An 18,654-nucleotide genomic window follows, 5' to 3' on the forward strand; every position below is an offset into this window, starting at 1 on the left:
GTGCCCTGAATTAATTCATGGATCTCAAAACACTCTGTAAATATTCTTTTGAGGACTTAAGAGAAATATACATCTTCATGTTGTAAAGAGGATTTATAGTTAGTTAGATATAACTTCCAGATCAATGATCTCCCTTACACTACCTCTTATAAGACATTTAAATTAGGACATTAGGGCATTGTACTTTAAGACATTAGGGCATTGTACTCTCATACTGGAATATCCACCCAACCTCCTAGTGATGTCTCTCTAAATACCACCCTTGCTTGATAGTTCAGGACAAAGCTTACCCCATCTATGAAATATTTCCTAAATACCTAATTCAATGTGATTGGTCCTCCATCAAGGTTTACGTCATATTTTGCTTCAACCTTTACATCCCATCTAGTTTTTTAATTGCTCACATATATTTCATCTCCTTTATTAGATGGCTTTCTAAGGGCAGATGCATTTTCTTACTCATCTTGGTATCCCTCATAACTAGTGTATTAAAGTTGGTGCTCAATAATTGTCTGCTGAAAGAATGAATATATGAATAGTGCCCATTTCAAATTCCAGATAGTGTCAACTGTTCTTTCTTTAATAGGAGAATCTGAGAATAACTCTCTCTCCCTCTCTCTCTCCATATATATATATATATATATATATATATATATATACATATATATATATACATATATATGTATATATATATATAGTGGTTTATTAACAGACTCTCCTATCCCAATAATACAAATAAATCATTACTTCAAAAGTGCTCTTGAACTTCTTTCACAAACAGAAAGAACATATTTTAGTCACATGTATCCAGCAAACACTTCCACCTAGATGTACTAGCATTTTTTTATTATATTTTCTATGTCTTCTTGCGTGTTTATCTGCATCCATGGACCTTTAGACTATATATATAGTACTAAATATATTACTATATACATAGTATACATATATACATGTATATGCATACACATACACATAGTATACACATATGCATAATATACATATACAATAAGTACATTATATTACTATATACACAGTACTATATATATGTATAGTGTATATATATATGTATAGTATTACTATATATATAGTACTATGTATATAATAACATATATGGTACTTAAATATCTTTTGATGGTAATATTCAGACTTCTAAATCTGTATATATTTTTCATAATGAGATGGAAAAGAGGGAAGGAAACTCTAGAATTTAATGGAGCCAATGAATGGTGTCATAAATTTCTTATGCTTAAAGTTGGTGAACAATACCCTGGAGTTAGGGTAGGATGTAAAAGACAAAACGAATGCTTTGTATTATCTATTAAATTTGATGAGGAAAGAAAGATAACTGTATACAATATATAGACAAATGGACCCTAGAAACCATTCTAACAACCTCATTTTACAGATTAGGAAACTGAGGCTCAGAAAGGGAGTGTTAAAAACAATGGACATACTACTTTAAATAATACAGGTTAGCATCCTGCAAGCTGTGAAATTTTTCTATGGTCAATAGAGGGATCCTGCAGCCAATAGAAGGGATATTTCTTAAAAGTGCCAATGTGGTTTCTACCTCAATACTAATTGAGAAGGAGTGCAAATCATGAATACCAGCCAGAGAGGGCATAACACGGGGGTTTGGTTATGGTTGCTGTACTCCAGACCATAACTCTATCTCAAGACTGTTTTCTTCTGTATCCATCACAAGCAAGAGGCTTGTTTACTCAAGGTTCTTAAAGTCACAGAAAAGCCCAAACTACAGACAACATATATGAAGCAGGGCTGATACATATCATATTAAGTTTTAAAGTTCATTCAACCAAGTTTCGTAACTAGTTTTAAAAAGGAATATATTCAATTATATATATTCTCTTTTTCTGTCTTGCTGCCTTCCTCTAAGTGCCTGGCACATTGTACACACTCAATAAATTTGGTTATTGTTGACATCAGTTACAACTGATTTTGTTTAAGGATAAAAGTGTGTGTGTGTGTGTGTGTGTGTGTGTGTGTGTGTGTGTGTCTTTTTCCCTTGGTGATACCATTCAGTGTTAAGCTTCTCTGTGAATCTCCTCCACTTTCATTTTCCCTTGGTTTCTTCCTCTATTGCACCATAAAGTACAGACACTTCCTCCACATGGCTACATATTGTCTAGCCAAGGCTTCAGAAATAATAGTAGAGAGAATTAGAGGAGATTCGGGAATCAGAGCTACACCAGTCTGATTTTGCTATTAGAGCACTGGGGTTAAAGAACAAAAAACAAAAAACAAAAAACTTTTGGAATAGCTACACAATGAAAATAAGTCAGCAGGTAGTCAAGCTTCCAGTCTCATTGTCAAATTGGGAAGCAGGGAGTAAGAGCCCCTCATGATCCCAAAAAGATGGCCAAGGAGATCTGGTCAAATCTGCAACAAAATAAAAATTTTAGCAGTAAAGATGGTAGCTTTAGTTGTAATGCTACTGAGTGAGAGGCTTATTTATTCCCAGAAAACTGATGCAAAAATTAAAACTGTGCAAAGAAGGAGGCTGGGTTGAATACTAAAAGTTAACCATCGCTTGTCACTGAATTCTCCTTTTTAACCACAGAGGCTCAGAAAATGGGCTGTTTTATCAGTCCAGTGGAATTTCTTACCTCTGTAGCACTGGAATAGTGAACCACAGAAGACTCCAGTGATGTCCAGTGAAGATGCTGGGATGTTCTTGCTCAGCTCAAGATCTTGTTTCCTCCCCCAGCCTTCCATGTACCTCCCCCTTGTTGGGACTGAAGAGTGACATCAGAATCACAACTGGTGATATCATTGTCTCTATAGCAACAGTAGTGAAGCTACCAGAAACTGAGTTGTCAAAGGACAAGGGGGATAGGTGAAGATACACTCCAAGGCTCTGATGCTTAGTTTGGAAGGACTGGGCTGGCTTGCTTCCAATTATTTTTCTCCTTTAAGTATCTAATTTAGGAGGGGAATACGGGACGGGGAATTTTACCAATGGGTTGCACTTAAAACAACAGTGTTATGTACAAATTCAGATGGGTACAGAGAAGAAATAAAAACTGAGCATCTACTAATTTTTTTACACAAAGCCCATGGAATCATTTCATTTTGTGGACTCAGCCTTGACTCTGTTATAAGCATCTTACCTTTTGTAATAATAATAATAAATTTGCAGATATTTTGCCCAAACTGACCATTTCTGGGTTATAATTTTGTTTTTGATGGTCAGATACAATAGCCCTAATCCTTTCTCTACAATGCCTTGACCAGAGAATGAGCTGGGATAAATCAGACCAAGAGGCATTTGATTGGCAATTTCTTTCCTTGAGGAGGACTTTATTTTTAGTACATCCCCTTTAGAAATGTTATCCTAGGTACTCTTAATTAATGACTCCATATAGGACTGATAATGTAGTTTCTATGAAACAAGAAGAATCTTGATCAAGGTCACAAGATAAAGTTTACAACTGTTAACAAATTCAAAAGTCACTGACTTGTTTGTTACAGGCTTTCTTCAACAAGGTTATTTATCTATTGATGATTTTTTTACACTGCCTCAGTTTTTTCATCTTTAAAATAAAGAAATTGGGCTTACTCATGTCTAACATCCCTTCAAGTTCTAACAGTCTAGGATTTTGATACTTCAGTGGTATTTAAATAGAACTTCATTTACATGCATACAGTATTCTGCAGTTGAGAAAGCACCTTCACACCCATTATGTCATCTGATCCTCACAATAACCTTTTGAGGTAATAGGGCAGGTATTACTTTCCCTGTTTGACAGGTGTAGAAACTTGCCCAGGTCACAACTATTAACTGGTAAAGCTAGGACTGGGATCTAACATTCCGAGTTTTAAGTCAGTGCTTTTTGAACAATATGCCACCTTGAAACTAGTATTGAGAACATCAATCAGTGTTTGACTTGGAAATGTAAAATACCATACTTGGCATGTTACACAGGTGTTAGGAGGATGGTGATGATAATGGGGTCTGTCAACTTTTCAGAACCAGTTTTTTATAATCATATTGACCCCAGAATCAAATATCAGAAAATTTTAAGCGCTGGGTGAAAACTGGACGAGGCCAAGAGATTTAAGACGGTGAAGCATTTTTAAACTTCTCTGATTTTCTTCAAAAGTTTCTTTCCTCTTGCAATTCAATTTGGTAGATGACACTTCAACAAATAGTGGGGGAGGGATAGAATGGGGTACAACCAATTTTACAAGCCTAATAACCTCTGCTCATTATGGGACTTTTGTCCATCCAAGCAACTCACACTGCTTTCTTCCTAAACACACACACACACACACACACACACACACACACACACACAACCAAAAAACAAACAAAACCACAAAACACTGAAAGAATTACCAATCTAGAAAGATCCCCCAACTAGTTTGTTTTCTGATAAGCCCAAGGCAGATGTCTCAGAGCAGTTTGCTGTCTCCTACTCCCAGATCTTGAACGACCAAAATAGACTAGTTAAAAAAGCCAAGTACTTAATCTTTCTGGAATCTCTTTGGAGTCTAGATACCTCTTTCTAAAACAGTGCAGATTCTCAAATTGGTCCACAGTTTAAAAAAAATTAAGAACCACTGTTCTAGAGTCATCTTGAGTTTCCTTCTAGAAAAATGTGCAGTGGCATACGTACCCACTAGATTTTACTTAATATTTCAGGAGGTTCACAGACTTCCTTAAGTCCACTCATGAATCATGCACCAGGATAAGGATAACTGGATTCACATGTCAGTTGGTGGTAAGTGCTTTCACATATAAAATAGCAACGAAGAGACTGATGGAGTGATGACCACCTTGGGTGTCTGAGAAGTTTTCTTCGAGCAGAAACTTGAACTGGAGTAGACATCTAAGTGAGCCTGCCAGGCAAAGGGTACAACAAGAGCTAAGTCTCCGGGGAGAGAATGTGCACGAGTTCGACGTGCACATCCTCATTTCTATTTTTCTTCCTCCCTTTCTCTTCGTCCCTGCTTCACTCCTTTCTTTTCTGACTTCTCCTCTAGACCCTGGTTCTCTCCTTCGAGAACTTCCCGAGCGCAGGGGCCGCGCCTCTACTTTCCCCTAGTCTCACCAGAACTTCTCTATCTGACATTTTCAGGAAATAATGAACTGAACTGAGTCAGGAAAGCTTGGCTCAGGCAGCTCGGGTTGTGCCATTTTGTATGCCCTCGAGCCAGTCACTGGTTGACTCTGAACTTCACATTCCTTGGTAATGAGATTATCTTTACGGTCGGCTCCAGATCTGAGATTCTGACCCCAAAATTCTTCGCTTTCTATTTCCCCTTTTTGCCCTCTTTTCCACGTACCCTCCCTTGTACCTTGCTCTCCTCCCCAGTTCCCTCCAGTTTACACCCTATCCTAATCTCTGACACGCCCCTTCTTTTCCCGTTGGCGCCTGCGCAGCAAGGCGTGGAAGATTACTTTTGGCCCAGCTCAGTAGCCGTAGCCAGAGCGCCGGTTGCGGGGGATTGTGGGAGAAGATGGCGGCCGCCGTCCACCCTAGGGTTGTCCGAGCCCTGCCAATGTCACGTAAGTGTCACCGGGAGCAGGGGCTCCCTATCAGGATTCCGAGATGGGGATCCGAAGTGTTGGGAGTGGTGCCGTGCTGCAGCGTTCATGCCGACTCCCAAGGCACCTCGGTTTTTCTAGGTCCGGAACTGCCTGTAGTTTCTGCTTTCCTTTTCCCCTCCCCGGCTCACATATTAAATTGTACACTTGGAAAGGGGTCTGTGCTGAGCGAACATGAGCAACGGGAAGGGAAAAGGAGAACGTGGCGGGGGGTGGGGGTTGTAAAGGATCGAAAGAATGAGTTCTGGAAGAGTTGGAACGGTTTGAGGTTATGAGACAAGTGTGTGTGGCCGGCAGCGGGCCTTTTGGGCCCCCGTGGGGGGAAGAATCAGAAAAAGATGGGGGGAAAAGATAGTGAGAGAATGTTCTTAATGGATTGACTGTATGATCTTGTGCAAACCCTTAATCTCTCTCAAGTTGAGATTCTTTCTTTTACAGTGACGGTAATACCACAACGTCAGGGAGTTTCTGAAACGGTTAAAGTAACATTTATAAAAGCATTTTCTAAGTCCGAGGCGTTTCTGCGGATGTAGAGTGTGTTAGGTCGAGGCACTGAGGTCTGGGGGAGCGAGGGATGCTGGAGAGAGAACCAACAGTCAGGAGTTTAATGGAAAGAAAAGGGAAGAAGAGTAAAGGATATCTAGTGTTTGTCTAAGCGTTGTTTATTTTTCCTTCTATTCTGATTGGATCTGCTGTCACGGTCCTCAGTTTGAGAATACAGTATATATTTGCTCTTACACAAAAGGAGGCAAGAAAAGCAAGGAAATTGGAAATACAGTTACGGTTCATTATCATTCTTCTGCCTCCATCCTTTCACAAATTTGACCCAATCAGCCTCCAAAAGTTGTATTTTTTCGTAGCGTATTCTAGTCATTACCAAATATTGTTTGTTCTCAAAATTAGCTGCATGTTAGAATAATTTTTAATGCTTTTAGAAAAAATAGAAATGGAGACTCATTGCAGAGGTATTAAATCAGAATTTTTGAGATCGGCTCCTTGCACCTTAAATTTTTAAAAGCTACACAAGTAGTTCTGATGTTTAGGCTGAGAAGCAAGTCAGAAGTATTTGGAGGACTTTTTTAGTTTTACATCTTGGGTAGGGCTTCTGCATACTACTGGGAAGGTGATTGGTTCACATCATTTATAGTGATGGTTTTGTAGTCATGACTTCTTTGCAAGACATTTGTTGGTTCTTGTCAAAGTATTACATTGGTGTGACATAATGTAGATCATGAATGATAATAACTGCTATTGGTCGAGTATCTGCTATCTGCTATCCACAATCCTAAATATTTCCATAAACATTTTCACTGTAACGTACCCCTTTTAAATTGAAGCCATTGCTTGTGCTCTTAACCAGTATGCTTTATTGTCTCTGGTAAAATAAGCTTTTGCATAGACTCTGGAGAGGCAAGTCTAGTGTGTAACATAATCAAAACACTATAGAACAGAACTGTGTAATACATTATATATGGTGAAATGTGGAGAGACTATTAAGTACCATAGGAAATCAGAAAAGGGAAATATTGTATCATTTGAAGTAATTAGATTGGAAGACCAGTAGAGAATTGCAAAGCTTCCACTGATTTTTTAGGGTTGTTACAATCTGGAAAGTCAGAGAAGCTGGGTATTTTCCCAGCACGGGCATAGGCAAGGACAAGGTGGAATCACAAGAATTCACAAGAATGGAATCACAAAGTCCTTAGAAGGGAGTGAAATGACTACCTATAGATCTGGAGTAGTAGAAAAGAAAGTTGAATACATTAGATGGGATTAAATAATGGAGGCCTTTGGAAGTCCAGCAGTTTAGACCAGTGGTCTCCAAAGTGGGTTTTGTAAGAGGAATCAGGGGCATACAAAAAAGTGGTTTCAGGGGCGCCTGGGTGGCGCAGTCGGTTAAGCGTCCGACTTCAGCCAGGTCACGATCTCGCGGTCCGTGAGTTCGAGCCCCGCGTCAGGCTCTGGGTTGATGGCTCGGAGCCTGGAGCCTGTTTCCGATTCTGTGTCTCCCTCTCTCTCTCTGCCCCTCCCCCGTTCATGCTCTGTCTCTCTCTGTCCCAAAAATAAAAAAAAAAAAAAAAAAAAAAAGTGGTTTCACAGGATGCCTGGGTGGCTCCAGTTGACTAAACATCTGACTTCTGATTTTGGCCCAGGTTATGATCACATGTTTTGTGGGATTGAACCCCGTGTCAGGCTCTATGCTGATGGTGCAGAGCTTGCTTGGGATTCTCTCTCCATCTCTCTATGCCCCTCCCTGGCTCCCAGGCATGCTCTCTTTCTCAGAATAAATAAACATAAAAAAAAATATGGTATCAGAACTTAAGAAACATATTTAGTAATAATAACAACAATAGCTAACATTTCTGTAGTTCAAACTATATACCAGCTACTATTCTAAGTGCTTTAGTATGTTTTATAATGTACACAACATATTGGTACTACATAGAATGTGTATGTAGTTTATAAATAAATCAATGCAGTGTGCAAGCAAATGTGTTTGGAAGGATTGGTTTAATATTACAGTAATTTAAATATTACAGTAAGAAACCAATGTAGGTTTTTGAGCAAAGGAATATAATGAATAAAGGATATTATTCTCCTAATGGTGTTCATAATATGTGGAAGAAAATAGGCTGGAGCCAAACAACTTATATTTACTTATTGAGCACCTATTAGTGCAAAGCACTGTGACAGGTACTTACTCATATATTAATTTTCATGTCAACCCTCTAAAATGTAAGCTCCCTGAGGCCAGGCACTTTGTCTTTTTTACTGTGCTAGTTACAGTTTAGAATAGTGCTTGGTCTGTAATTTTTGGAAAAAAAAAAACCCAAATAATTAGATGAGGTTGATGTAATATCACCTCAGGGATTTTGAAGTAATAACAAATGAAAGCATCTGTTACTCATAGAGAGCTTAACATGTGCTAGATAATGTTCTAAATACTTTGTATACATTACTCTAATCCTCATAACAACCATTTGAGGCATTATTAATTCCTTGGCTGCAGTCATTTTTCACAATTTATTAACTGTCCTTTGTCCAGTGTCCTCATTTCCTTTCTTACTCATCATTTTAATCATTCCCTTTTATAAGTTCTCAACTTCCCAGTGCATCTGCCTGTGGCATTAAAAAAAAACAAAAAAACAAAAAAAAACAAGCTTACCACATATTTCTTGCTTACCCCTGAGCAGTAGAGAACTGAACTAGGGAAAACTCCAAACTGACTTGTTTTAAATTCATGAATACAAACATCAAGTAGATTTTCAGTACTACATTTTTTCAAAGAAATTTGCTTTCCCTTTCTCTGTAATGATTATTTACCATTGCCAATTTCCTAAAACTTCTAACATGTGCTTCTCTCTCATTCTCAACTTAACCTAGAAATCAGCAGTGTCAGGGGCATGGGGTGGCTCATTCGGTTGAGCATCTGACTCTCCATCTGGGCTCAGGTCATGACCCCAGGGTCGAGGGATCGAGCCTCATGTTGGGGCTCACACTCAGTATGGAGCCTGCTTAGGATTCTCTCTCTTTCCCTCTGCACCTTTCCCCTATTCTGTATCTCTCAAATAAAAAAAATAAAAATAAAAAGGAATTAGATGAGAACAATCTTTTTCTCCACCATAAAAATCTAATAGCTGAGCTGCAATAATTTGCAACTTTCCTTCCTGTTAAAGTGGATGAGCTCCTTTCGTTTTGATCTGAGGCTAGTTCTTTTGCTTTGCAATCCATCCCATCCTCAATTACCTGTGCGTTTCCTCCCCTGAATCATTAATGTTTCCCCTCTACCAGCTCATTTCCATCAGCGTGTAAATATGTTATAATAGCTCATATTTAAAAAAAAAAATCCTTCCTTGTCCTCATGTTCCTCTAGTCCTTTTTTCCACATGTCTCCTCAGAAGAATCATCGATACTCTTTTTCCCACTCCCTTGCCTTTCATTTTCTCTTGCCCTCTCCAGTAGACTGTCATCCCCACTGCAATAAAATTGCTCTTATTAAGGCCATTCAGAACCAACATCTTCTAGATCTGTGGTCCTCTGTCCCCATCCTACTTCACTTTTCAACATTTGACAGTTAACTCTTACCTCTATGGATCACTCTCTTCGTTTGGCTCCTACCATTTCCTTTTTTTTTTTCCCCCTTCCCTTACTGGACTGCTTTTCATTCTCCTTTGCTGGCTTTTCAGGCAAATCACTTAACCTCTCCGAGCCTGAGTTTCCTCATCTGTAATCTGACAGTAAAAATTGTATTAAATAAGACAATACCTACTAAGCACATAGAACAATGCCTGGCATCGGGTAACAGCTTTGTAAGTTTTGCTGTTACTATGACAGTTATTGTTGTGTGTCTGATCTGCAGTGTTTGTTTTAACCTTTCAGATGCGTGGTTTCAGACGCTTTTCAGTAAGCTAGGTTTGTTTTAACCTTTTTAGTGTGGTTTCAGATGCTATTCAGTAAGCTAGGCTTTTTGTGTAATTTCATGCTTTTGCATAGGGAAAAACCATGGTTTCTGGGCAGAGTGCCACTGAGGGTCTGGTGCAGAAAATAGACACAGACTTACTTATTTACTTTCCTTCCTCCCTTTCCTTCCTTCCTTCCTTCCTTCCTTCCTTCCTTCCTTCTTTTTTTCCTTCCTTCCATCCTTCTTTCCTTCCTTCCTTCATGCCCAATACAGAGCCCAACTTGGGGCTTGAAATGACTTTTTTTTCCTCCAAACACAGATTTTCTAAAGCAATTTCTGTTTGTTTCTTTTAGCTTTCCCCAAGTTTACAAAACACTAGTGCTCTTGGTAAGCAGTTTGTTGATTGGAGCAGACGTTTATCATCAGCACTTCAGACCTTTCAGTTGTTTTTTTACTTACTCCCTGAACATTAGGTAACTTGCTCTAAAACTGCCCTAATGAGTTTCAAGGCACTTGAAAATTGACATGTATCCAAAGGAGTTTTACACTTCTGCCAAATGAGGAATAGTTAACAGAACCTAGGATGTGTAACCTGGAGAAGACTTAGTAGAGATATCGTTGCTACACTTAGGTGTAGAAGAGGGATTAGATTTGTCCTTTGTCATTCCAGAGGAACATAGGGATCAACGCTACTGGGAAGCAGCCACTGATCTCCCACGTGGTGGAACTTGCTCACTATTGGATGGAATGAGTACGGTCTGCCATGGGAAGTGGTGTTTCCCATCCTGGCAGGCGTTCAGGCTAAGGCCACGTAGTCTCCTTGCACATATAGACTGGTGGAGAAGATGTAAAGCACTGATGCAGGAACTTTGAGGATCAAGAACTTGAGGGGCGCCTGGGTGGCGCAGTCGGTTGGGCGTCCGATTTCAGCCAGGTCACGATTCTCGCGGTCCGTGAGTTCGAGCCCCGCGTCAGGCTCTGGGCTGATGGCTCAGAGCCTGGAGCCTATTTCCGATTCTGTGTCTCCCTCTCTCTCTGTCCCTCCCCCGTTCATGCTCTGTCTCTCTCTGTCCCAAAAATAAACGTTGGAAAAAAAAAATTATAAAAAAAAAATTATAAAAAAAAAAAGAACTTGAGTGTATGAAAAAGAAATAGTGAGAGGTTTGACAAATCACTATTAACCTTTCCAAAGTTCAGAAATCTTTTCTCAACCACTCCTTTTGTCATTACTTTTGATGATTTTCAATAGTTTTATATTAAGTCTGAACTGTACGCTTTTTTAAAAAAATGTTCTATACGAACAGTCCTCTACCTCCAGCATATATCATCAACTTTATTTTTCATTCATCATCAGTTTCAGAGTCTGTTCCAGGTAAATCTTCTGTTACCTGCACTGGGCTTATTCATTTCCATCTCTACATTGTTGTATGTGTTACATGTTTCACATGGAAATCTGTTGTTACTCCTCTTTAAAACCTTTCTCAAGATAGTTTATTACTCAGTAGGAAAAACCGACAAATAACCCAATTAAAACATGGGCAAAGAAAATATACGGAAGGCCAACAGGTACATGAAAAGGTACTCAACATTACTAGTCATCAGGGAAATGCAAATTAAAACCACAGTAAGCTATGACCTCACACCTGTTATAATTGCCATCATCAAAAAGACAAGAGATAACACGTGTTAGCGAGGATGTGGAGAAAAGTGAGCCCTTGTGCACTGCTGTTGGGATTGTAAAGCGGTGCAGCCACTATGGAAAGCAGCATGGAGATTCCTCAAAAAATTAAAAATAACAACTGTACAATCCAGCAATTCCACTTCTGCTAATATATATTCAAGGGGAGTGAAAACACTAAGTCAAAAAGATATCTGCATTCTCATGTTTATTGCAGCATTATTTACAGTAGCCGAGACGTGAGAACAACCTAAGTGTCCATTAGGGGATGAACAGATAAATAGGTTGTAGTGTGTATATGTATATATATATATACATATACGCACACACACATATATATATATATATACGCGCACACACACACACACACACACACACTGGAATATTATTCAGCCACAAAAAGTGAGGAAATCCTACTCCAACATGGATCTGCTCCAACATGGATCGACCCTAAAGGCATTATCCTAAAGTGAAATAAGTCAGACAGAGAAAGACATATACTGTGTGATCTCACTTATATGTGGAATTAAAAAAAAACACCCAAACTCGTAGAAAAAGAGCTCAGACTTGCGGTGGCCAGAGGTGAAGGGTTGCAGGAGTGAGGATTGGAGGAAGGTGGTCAGAGGGTACAAGCCTACCATTATAATGTAAAAAAGTACTCGGGATGTAATGTACAACATGGTGACTTTAGCTAATGCTGCTGTAAGATACATAGAAAATTTAAGGGAGTTCATGCTAAGAGTTCTCAATGTAAGGAGAAAATTGTTTTTTTCTTCTTTCATTTTTATTGGATCTCTATGAGTTGGTGGATGCCAGCTGAACCTAGTGTAATCATTTCATTATATATACATAAATCAAACCATCATGCCATATGCCTTGAACTTACACAGGGCTGTATGTCAGTTCATTCTCAGTAAAACTGGAAAAAAAAAAAAAGGCCCCCCAAACCTACTTTATCCAGGAATCCTTCCTCATAATTATCTGATTTATTGCTCCCTTCCTTGCATTCTCTCAGTGCCTTTTACTGTGGAGGTTTCTACTCTCTTAATTTTTAACTGTTTAATTTTTTTAATGTGACTTAAATATTGTATCACAATATATTGTATATTGTATCCCATAGGGCAGGGAGTTTATAGTTGACTTTTGAACAATGAAGTAGTTAGGGGCACTGACCCCCTCCCCTCCCCATGCAGTAAAAAATTCATGTATAACTTTTGACTCCCCCCGAACTTAATCACCAATAGCCTACTGTTTACCAGAAGCCTCACTGGTAACTAAAGAACTAATTACCATATTTTGTATGTTTTATGTGTATGTATTATATGTCGTGTTTTTACAATAAAGTAAGCAAGAGAAAAGAAAATGTTATTAAAGAAAATCATAAGGAAGGGAAAATACATTTATAGTACTGTGCTATATTTATCAAAAAAAATCCTCATATAAGTGGACCCATGCAGTTAAAACCCATGTTGTTCAAGGATCAACTGTACTTTCTAATTTTTACATATTTCCTTATGACGTATGGATTTTTTGTTGCAGCTGTTTGTGTTTATTATTGCTGTAGGCACTTACATTATAACTTTTAGTTTAAAAATTCATTTTAAACTTAAGTATATGGAAGTACTGATAGCAAAATAATGTTACAAGTTTCTAGGAAAAGAGGTTATTCATACTCACTTTTATATTAACGTTTGCCACTTTTTTATACTCTGGGGTTTTCTTTAAGGTTCTTCTATTACTGCGAGAGCCGTAGCTGTGTTTCATGGCCCTCCTCGTCGCCAGCTTCATCATTCACTCATACCTCATGGGAAAGGTGGGCGTTCTTCAGTCAGTGGGGTTGTGGCCACTGTGTTTGGAGCAACGGGATTCTTGGGCCGATATGTTGTCAACCGCCTTGGTAAGTAAAGTTCCTTGAGTTCAGTATGCTCAGTGCCACTTATTAGGGTTGCCTAATGAAAACCATGAACCATGTTTCTTTTCAATTTAACAGTGTTACAAATTACTTGTATCTTGGATTTATGTAATTTTGATCTGCTGTATGTTAGGAAGCATTATCACTCTTCCTCTGTAGGATGTTGAAACAGGAATAGGGGTCTCTTAAAAGTTATGGCATCTCTAGCAGGGCAAAATATGTTTTTGTGAAACATGATTTCCATTTTCTTGTCATGCTGTAACTTAAATATTTACCAACTCACTGTTGTATAAAGTATTCATATTATGTTAGTATTGATCCTTGTTTCAATCTGTTCTTTTTTAGGACGTATGGGGTCACAGGTGATCATACCCTATCGGTGTGAAGCATATGACACCATGCACCTTCGTCCCATGGGTGACCTGGGTCAGATTATCTTTCTGGTAAGAGTCTGTGTGACTGATTGCTGATCACTGGAGTTGACTGATGTAAAGTACTGAGGTCATTTTTAGGAGAGAGAGGCAGTATAATAAAGCAGCAGTTTCATCTCAGAGTGAACCAATGGCATCCTCCATTTACCTCATTCTTATAAACTCTTATCTAGCAGTTGGCAAATGTCATTTTCTGTAAAAAGCCAATTGGTAAATATTTTAGCCTTTGTAGGTCATAGGGTCTTTGTCATGATTACTCAGCTCTCCCCTTTTGCCTGAAAGTAGCCATAGATGAAATATAAATGAATGGGAGTGGCTGTGTTCTAATAAAAGTTTATTTACAAAGTTAGACTATAGGCTAGATTTGCCCATGGGTCATAATTTGCTGATCCCTGCTCTAGGCCCCTGCCATCCAGTATGGTAGCCATTAGCCACATGTGGCCACTGAACACTTGAAATGTGGCCAATCTTAATTCAGATGTGATGTAAGTATAAAATACGATCAAATTTCAACGACATAGTACAAAGAAAATAATATAAGTCATGAATAATTTTTTACACTTACTAAATATTAATATAAGGGGTATATTTGGTTAAATAAAGTATATTATTAAAATGAATTTCGCCTGTTTCATTTTACTCTTTAAGAAAAAAGTTTTTAAAATATTTATTTATTTATTTTGAGCGAAAGAGACAGAGAGAGAGAACATGTGTGTGCTTGGGGTGAGGCAGAGAGAGGGAGTGAGAGAATCCCAAGCAGGCTCTGAGCTGTCCACGCAGAGCCTGATGTGGGGCTTGAACCCACGAACTGAACCATGAGATCATGACCTGAACCGAAACCAAGAGTTGGATGGATGCTTAGGCAACTGAGCCAGCCAGGTGCCCCTAAAATTAAAAAAAAAAAAAAAAAAAAATTTAATGTTGATTTACTTTTGAAAAGGGAGAGAGAGAGAGAGACAGAGACAGAGTGTGAGTGGAGGAGAGGCATAGAGAGAAAGAGACACACACACAGAATCCAAAGCACTCTCCAGGCTCTGAGCTGTCAGCATAGAGCCCAACGTGGGCCTCAAACTCACAGACCATGAGATTGTGACCTGAGCCAAAGTTGGGATGCTTAACCAACTGAGCCATCCAGGCGCTCCTCATTTTACTATTTTAGATGTGACTAGTGGAGAGGTATCTGGGTGGCTCAATTGGTTAATCATTCAACTCTTGATTTCGGCTCAGGTCATGATTTCCAGGTCGTGAGATAGAGCCCTGCATCGGGCCCCTGTGCTGGGCATGGAGCCTGCTTAAGATATTCTCTCTCTCTCTCTCTCTCTCTCACTCTCTCACTCTCTCTCTCTCTCTCTCTCAAAAAAAAAAAAAAAATAACAATAAATGCGAGAGTAGAAAATTCAGAATTGCCTTATGTTATATTTCTGTTGGACAGTGCTTCCGTAGACTGAAAATCACACATACGGTGTTTTATGACTTGCTTCCTTGGCACAGACTTAGCTTAGAACACTGCTTGCTGTGCCTTCCCTGTTGTTACTCTTTAATCTGAAGGTTCTTTCTTTGGGCCAGTGGTTGCCTACGGGGCGAGGCAGGGGATACAGGGTAGGGGAGACCCTTCAATGCTGTGATTAGAAATGTGTGGGCCTTTATGGTTGCCACAATGACTGGTGACCATACTGATTTATTAGCTAGGGACCAGGGATGCTAAGTAGCATACAGTGCCCAAGGCGGTCCCTTTCCACAAAGAGCTCTGTTGCCCCAATGTCTACAGTTATCCTATTGAGAAACACTCTGGATGCTTCCTCTCCTATTCTTCTGCTTAAATTTTCCTGTGTTTATCATCCTATATGGAGTTGAGCTCTTCCATTTACACACTTTCCCCTCTTTTTTTTTTTTTTTTTAATTTTTTTTTTTTTTTTTAACATTTATTTATTTTTCAGACAGAGAGAGGCACAGCATGAACGGGGGAGGGGCAGAGAGAGAGGGAAACACAGAATGGGAAGCAGGCTCCAGGCTCTGAGCCATCAGCCCAGAGCCCGACGTGGGGCTCGAACCTGCGGATCGCGAGATCGTGACCTGAGCCGAAGTCGGATGCTTAACCGACTGAGCCACCCAGGCGCCCCATCTCTTTTTTTTTTTTAATTAATATAATTTATTGTCCTCAGTTCTCAGTATTTAAGAGTCTCTTATGGTTTACCTCCCTCCCTCTCTCTTTTTTTTCCCCTTCCCCTCCCCCATGGTCTTCTGTTAAGTTTCTCAAAATCCACTTTCCCCTCTTAAAAAATATTTGGTAAACATCCTTAAGATCTCTGATACATTCATTCAGAGTATTTGTGATCTCTCTTACATTTTTACTTTTAATAGCTTTTCATTTATTCTTTACTGAAAGTTCACAAGCTAAGTATAATACTATATTGGAAATTTCTTGTTTCTATAAAGTGTTTTTCTTTTCTAAAATCTTAATCTTCATGGTATTACAGTTACAGGAGCTTAGCTTTTCTCTGTTTCTTTGTGACTTGAGATTATGGGTCGCCTTGTCAGTCCTCAGAATTAAAGTATTTCGCAAATAATAGGTGAACACTTTGACTGGCTTACACATGCAGAGAGTCATTGGAATTGAGCCATATGATGTATATTCCGTTTTTACCACAGGTATTTAAGCTTTGATGAGTAAGACCACAGGGAGCTCTCAGTCTTAAAAGAGAGTATGGAGACTAAACATATAACTTTGAATGTAATAATGTTTACAAAAGGGGAAGTACAGGAAAGGTAAAACAGGGGAGACTTCACTGTTGTTTATTTTTGAGAAGGATGGACCATACTGGGTGTGGAGCCCTGATTTCCCTGCTTTGGTCTCCATTGGAAACTTCTGTCTTAATGGCTACTTGGTTTGCTAACCTGAGTGCGCCCCCTGGGCCTCATCCCTGGGAATTTGGTTTCCTTTTAGTTCTTTCTCTCCAGGCATCCCTCTTGGGCCTTTCATGCAGTTATGCACCAATCTCTTCCACTGTGAATCTTCTTGGATTCTTTTTCTTCTCCCTTTGCCATCTTTTCTAAAAAAGTTTCAGCTCTGTATGTGTAGAACTGCTGTTTTTGTTGGGTATGTCACACACTGTGCAGCAGATTTTATGTCTCTTTTACATAATCTTCATAGCAAACACATGAGGTAGGTTGTATTTTCAAATTTTTTATTTTTTATTTTCAAATTTTACATGGAGGTTGGAGAATTTGTACAGTTTATAAAAAGGCAAATGGAATTTGCATTCCTGTCTGACTCCACAGCTATTACTCTACACTTCTCTTGTCCCCCCCCACCCTGCACTTCTTCGCTTATAACTAGTTCCTCCTTCTAAGAGCTTCATCTTTTGCTCTGGAATCGGATTTCTGTAGCCATGGCTCTCTTTTCTAAATTGCACAGGGATGTTAGTGCACCCCCTCCTGCTCATGTCCCCCCTCACCTCCCTCCCCACTCACTCTTACGTACACCTTAGCATTTGACCCTAAGAAACTTCTTACTGCTTATTATTTCCCATTCAAATGCTTAAAAAATCCAATTTCATTTTAATGTAGAAAATGCTGTACCTTTGCTAGGGGTTATTTCATCCCCGGTTTCTATTTTGGACCCGAATCGTCAGTCTGACTATAGTCTGAATCACTCAGAACTTTAGTTCTACACGAAAATCTGCCATGGGCTCAGCCTGCACTTTGGGGCAGGTCACACCTCCCCGAGTGTGCTTGACATGTCTTTGAAGTAGAAATGACTAGATCTGGGATTGTGAAGAGGAAAGAGTTAAAAAGAAATAAGAAAATAGTCACGAAGGCTCCCATTTTAACATTAGCCTTTAGGAGATAGTCCTCCTGTCTTTAGTCTGTAACTGGTTGCCACCAAAAGGGAAAGTCCATTTTCCTCCCAAATAATCCTTGGTCTTTGGCTGTGTTTCAGGAAGGGAGATTTGGTAACTAGAATCCCTTACAAACTTGCTGGGGACAGTTGGGTGGCCAAAAATGGATATGCCCCACTAGAAATGAATATTGTCTTTTCTAATTCTGTCATTTCATTACCTGAATGAAATAGATGTTCTTTGACCTGTTTGTCTCCAGGAGAGCTAGAGAATCAGCAAGGAGTTCAGACCTCATGACCGTTTTTGTTGTAATAAATGGAGCCTATATAAAATGGTACTAAATTCTGACTATATCAGATGGCCTATTTTGAAACGTGCCAGGGGAGACCCCTTATGTTTTCATCTGACCGGCTACTGTTTTTCTAGGAATGGAATGGCAAGGACAAAGATTCTATCCGAAGAGCAGTGAAGCACAGCAATGTGGTCATTAATCTTGTTGGGCGAGAATGGGAAACCAAGTAAGTCATTGGCTTGATTTTTCTTTTTCTTTTCTTTTTTTTTAAATTCAAATTCAAGTTAGTTAACATATAGTGTAGTATTGGTTTCAGGGGCAGAATTTAGTGATTCATCACTTCCATACAACACCCAGTGCTCATCCCGACAAGTGCCCTTCTTAATGTCCTTCATCCATTTAGTCCATCCCCCACACCGCCTCCCCTCCAGCCACCCTGTTTGTTCTCTGTATTTAAGAGTCTTTTATGGTTTATCTCCCTCTCTGTTTTTATCTTATTTTTTCTTCTCTTCCCCTATGTTCATTTGT

At 39.2% G+C, this 18,654-nt stretch overlaps 2 protein-coding genes across 4 annotated transcripts in view; one reads left to right on the plus strand and one right to left on the minus strand.

Annotated features, from left to right (window-relative positions):
- AKAP3 (A-kinase anchoring protein 3) overlaps positions 1–4,890 on the minus strand; it is a 48,587-nt gene extending 43,697 nt beyond the window's left edge. For 2 of the 3 annotated variants that reach the window (XM_049624939.1, XM_049624940.1), the window contains exons 1-2: positions 4,641–4,890; positions 2,628–2,756 (exon numbers count right to left, since the gene is read on the minus strand). The gene's annotated coding sequence lies outside the window, so the exon portion shown is untranslated. The remainder of the gene's footprint in view (positions 1–2,627; positions 2,757–4,640) is intronic. The other variant, XM_049624941.1, reaches the window with a different exon arrangement.
- Positions 4,891–5,428: 538 nt separating this feature from the next.
- NDUFA9 (NADH:ubiquinone oxidoreductase subunit A9) overlaps positions 5,429–18,654 on the plus strand; it is a 37,822-nt gene continuing 24,596 nt past the window's right edge. The window contains exons 1-4 of the mRNA XM_049624945.1: positions 5,429–5,533; positions 13,379–13,549; positions 13,910–14,007; positions 18,261–18,352. Of these exons, the coding sequence (XP_049480902.1) occupies positions 5,485–5,533; positions 13,379–13,549; positions 13,910–14,007; positions 18,261–18,352 (410 nt within the window). The 5' untranslated portion in view covers positions 5,429–5,484. The remainder of the gene's footprint in view (positions 5,534–13,378; positions 13,550–13,909; positions 14,008–18,260; positions 18,353–18,654) is intronic.

This window comes from Panthera uncia, chromosome B4, assembly GCF_023721935.1.
Source record: "Panthera uncia isolate 11264 chromosome B4, Puncia_PCG_1.0, whole genome shotgun sequence".
Lineage (NCBI taxonomy): Eukaryota > Metazoa > Chordata > Mammalia > Carnivora > Felidae > Panthera > Panthera uncia.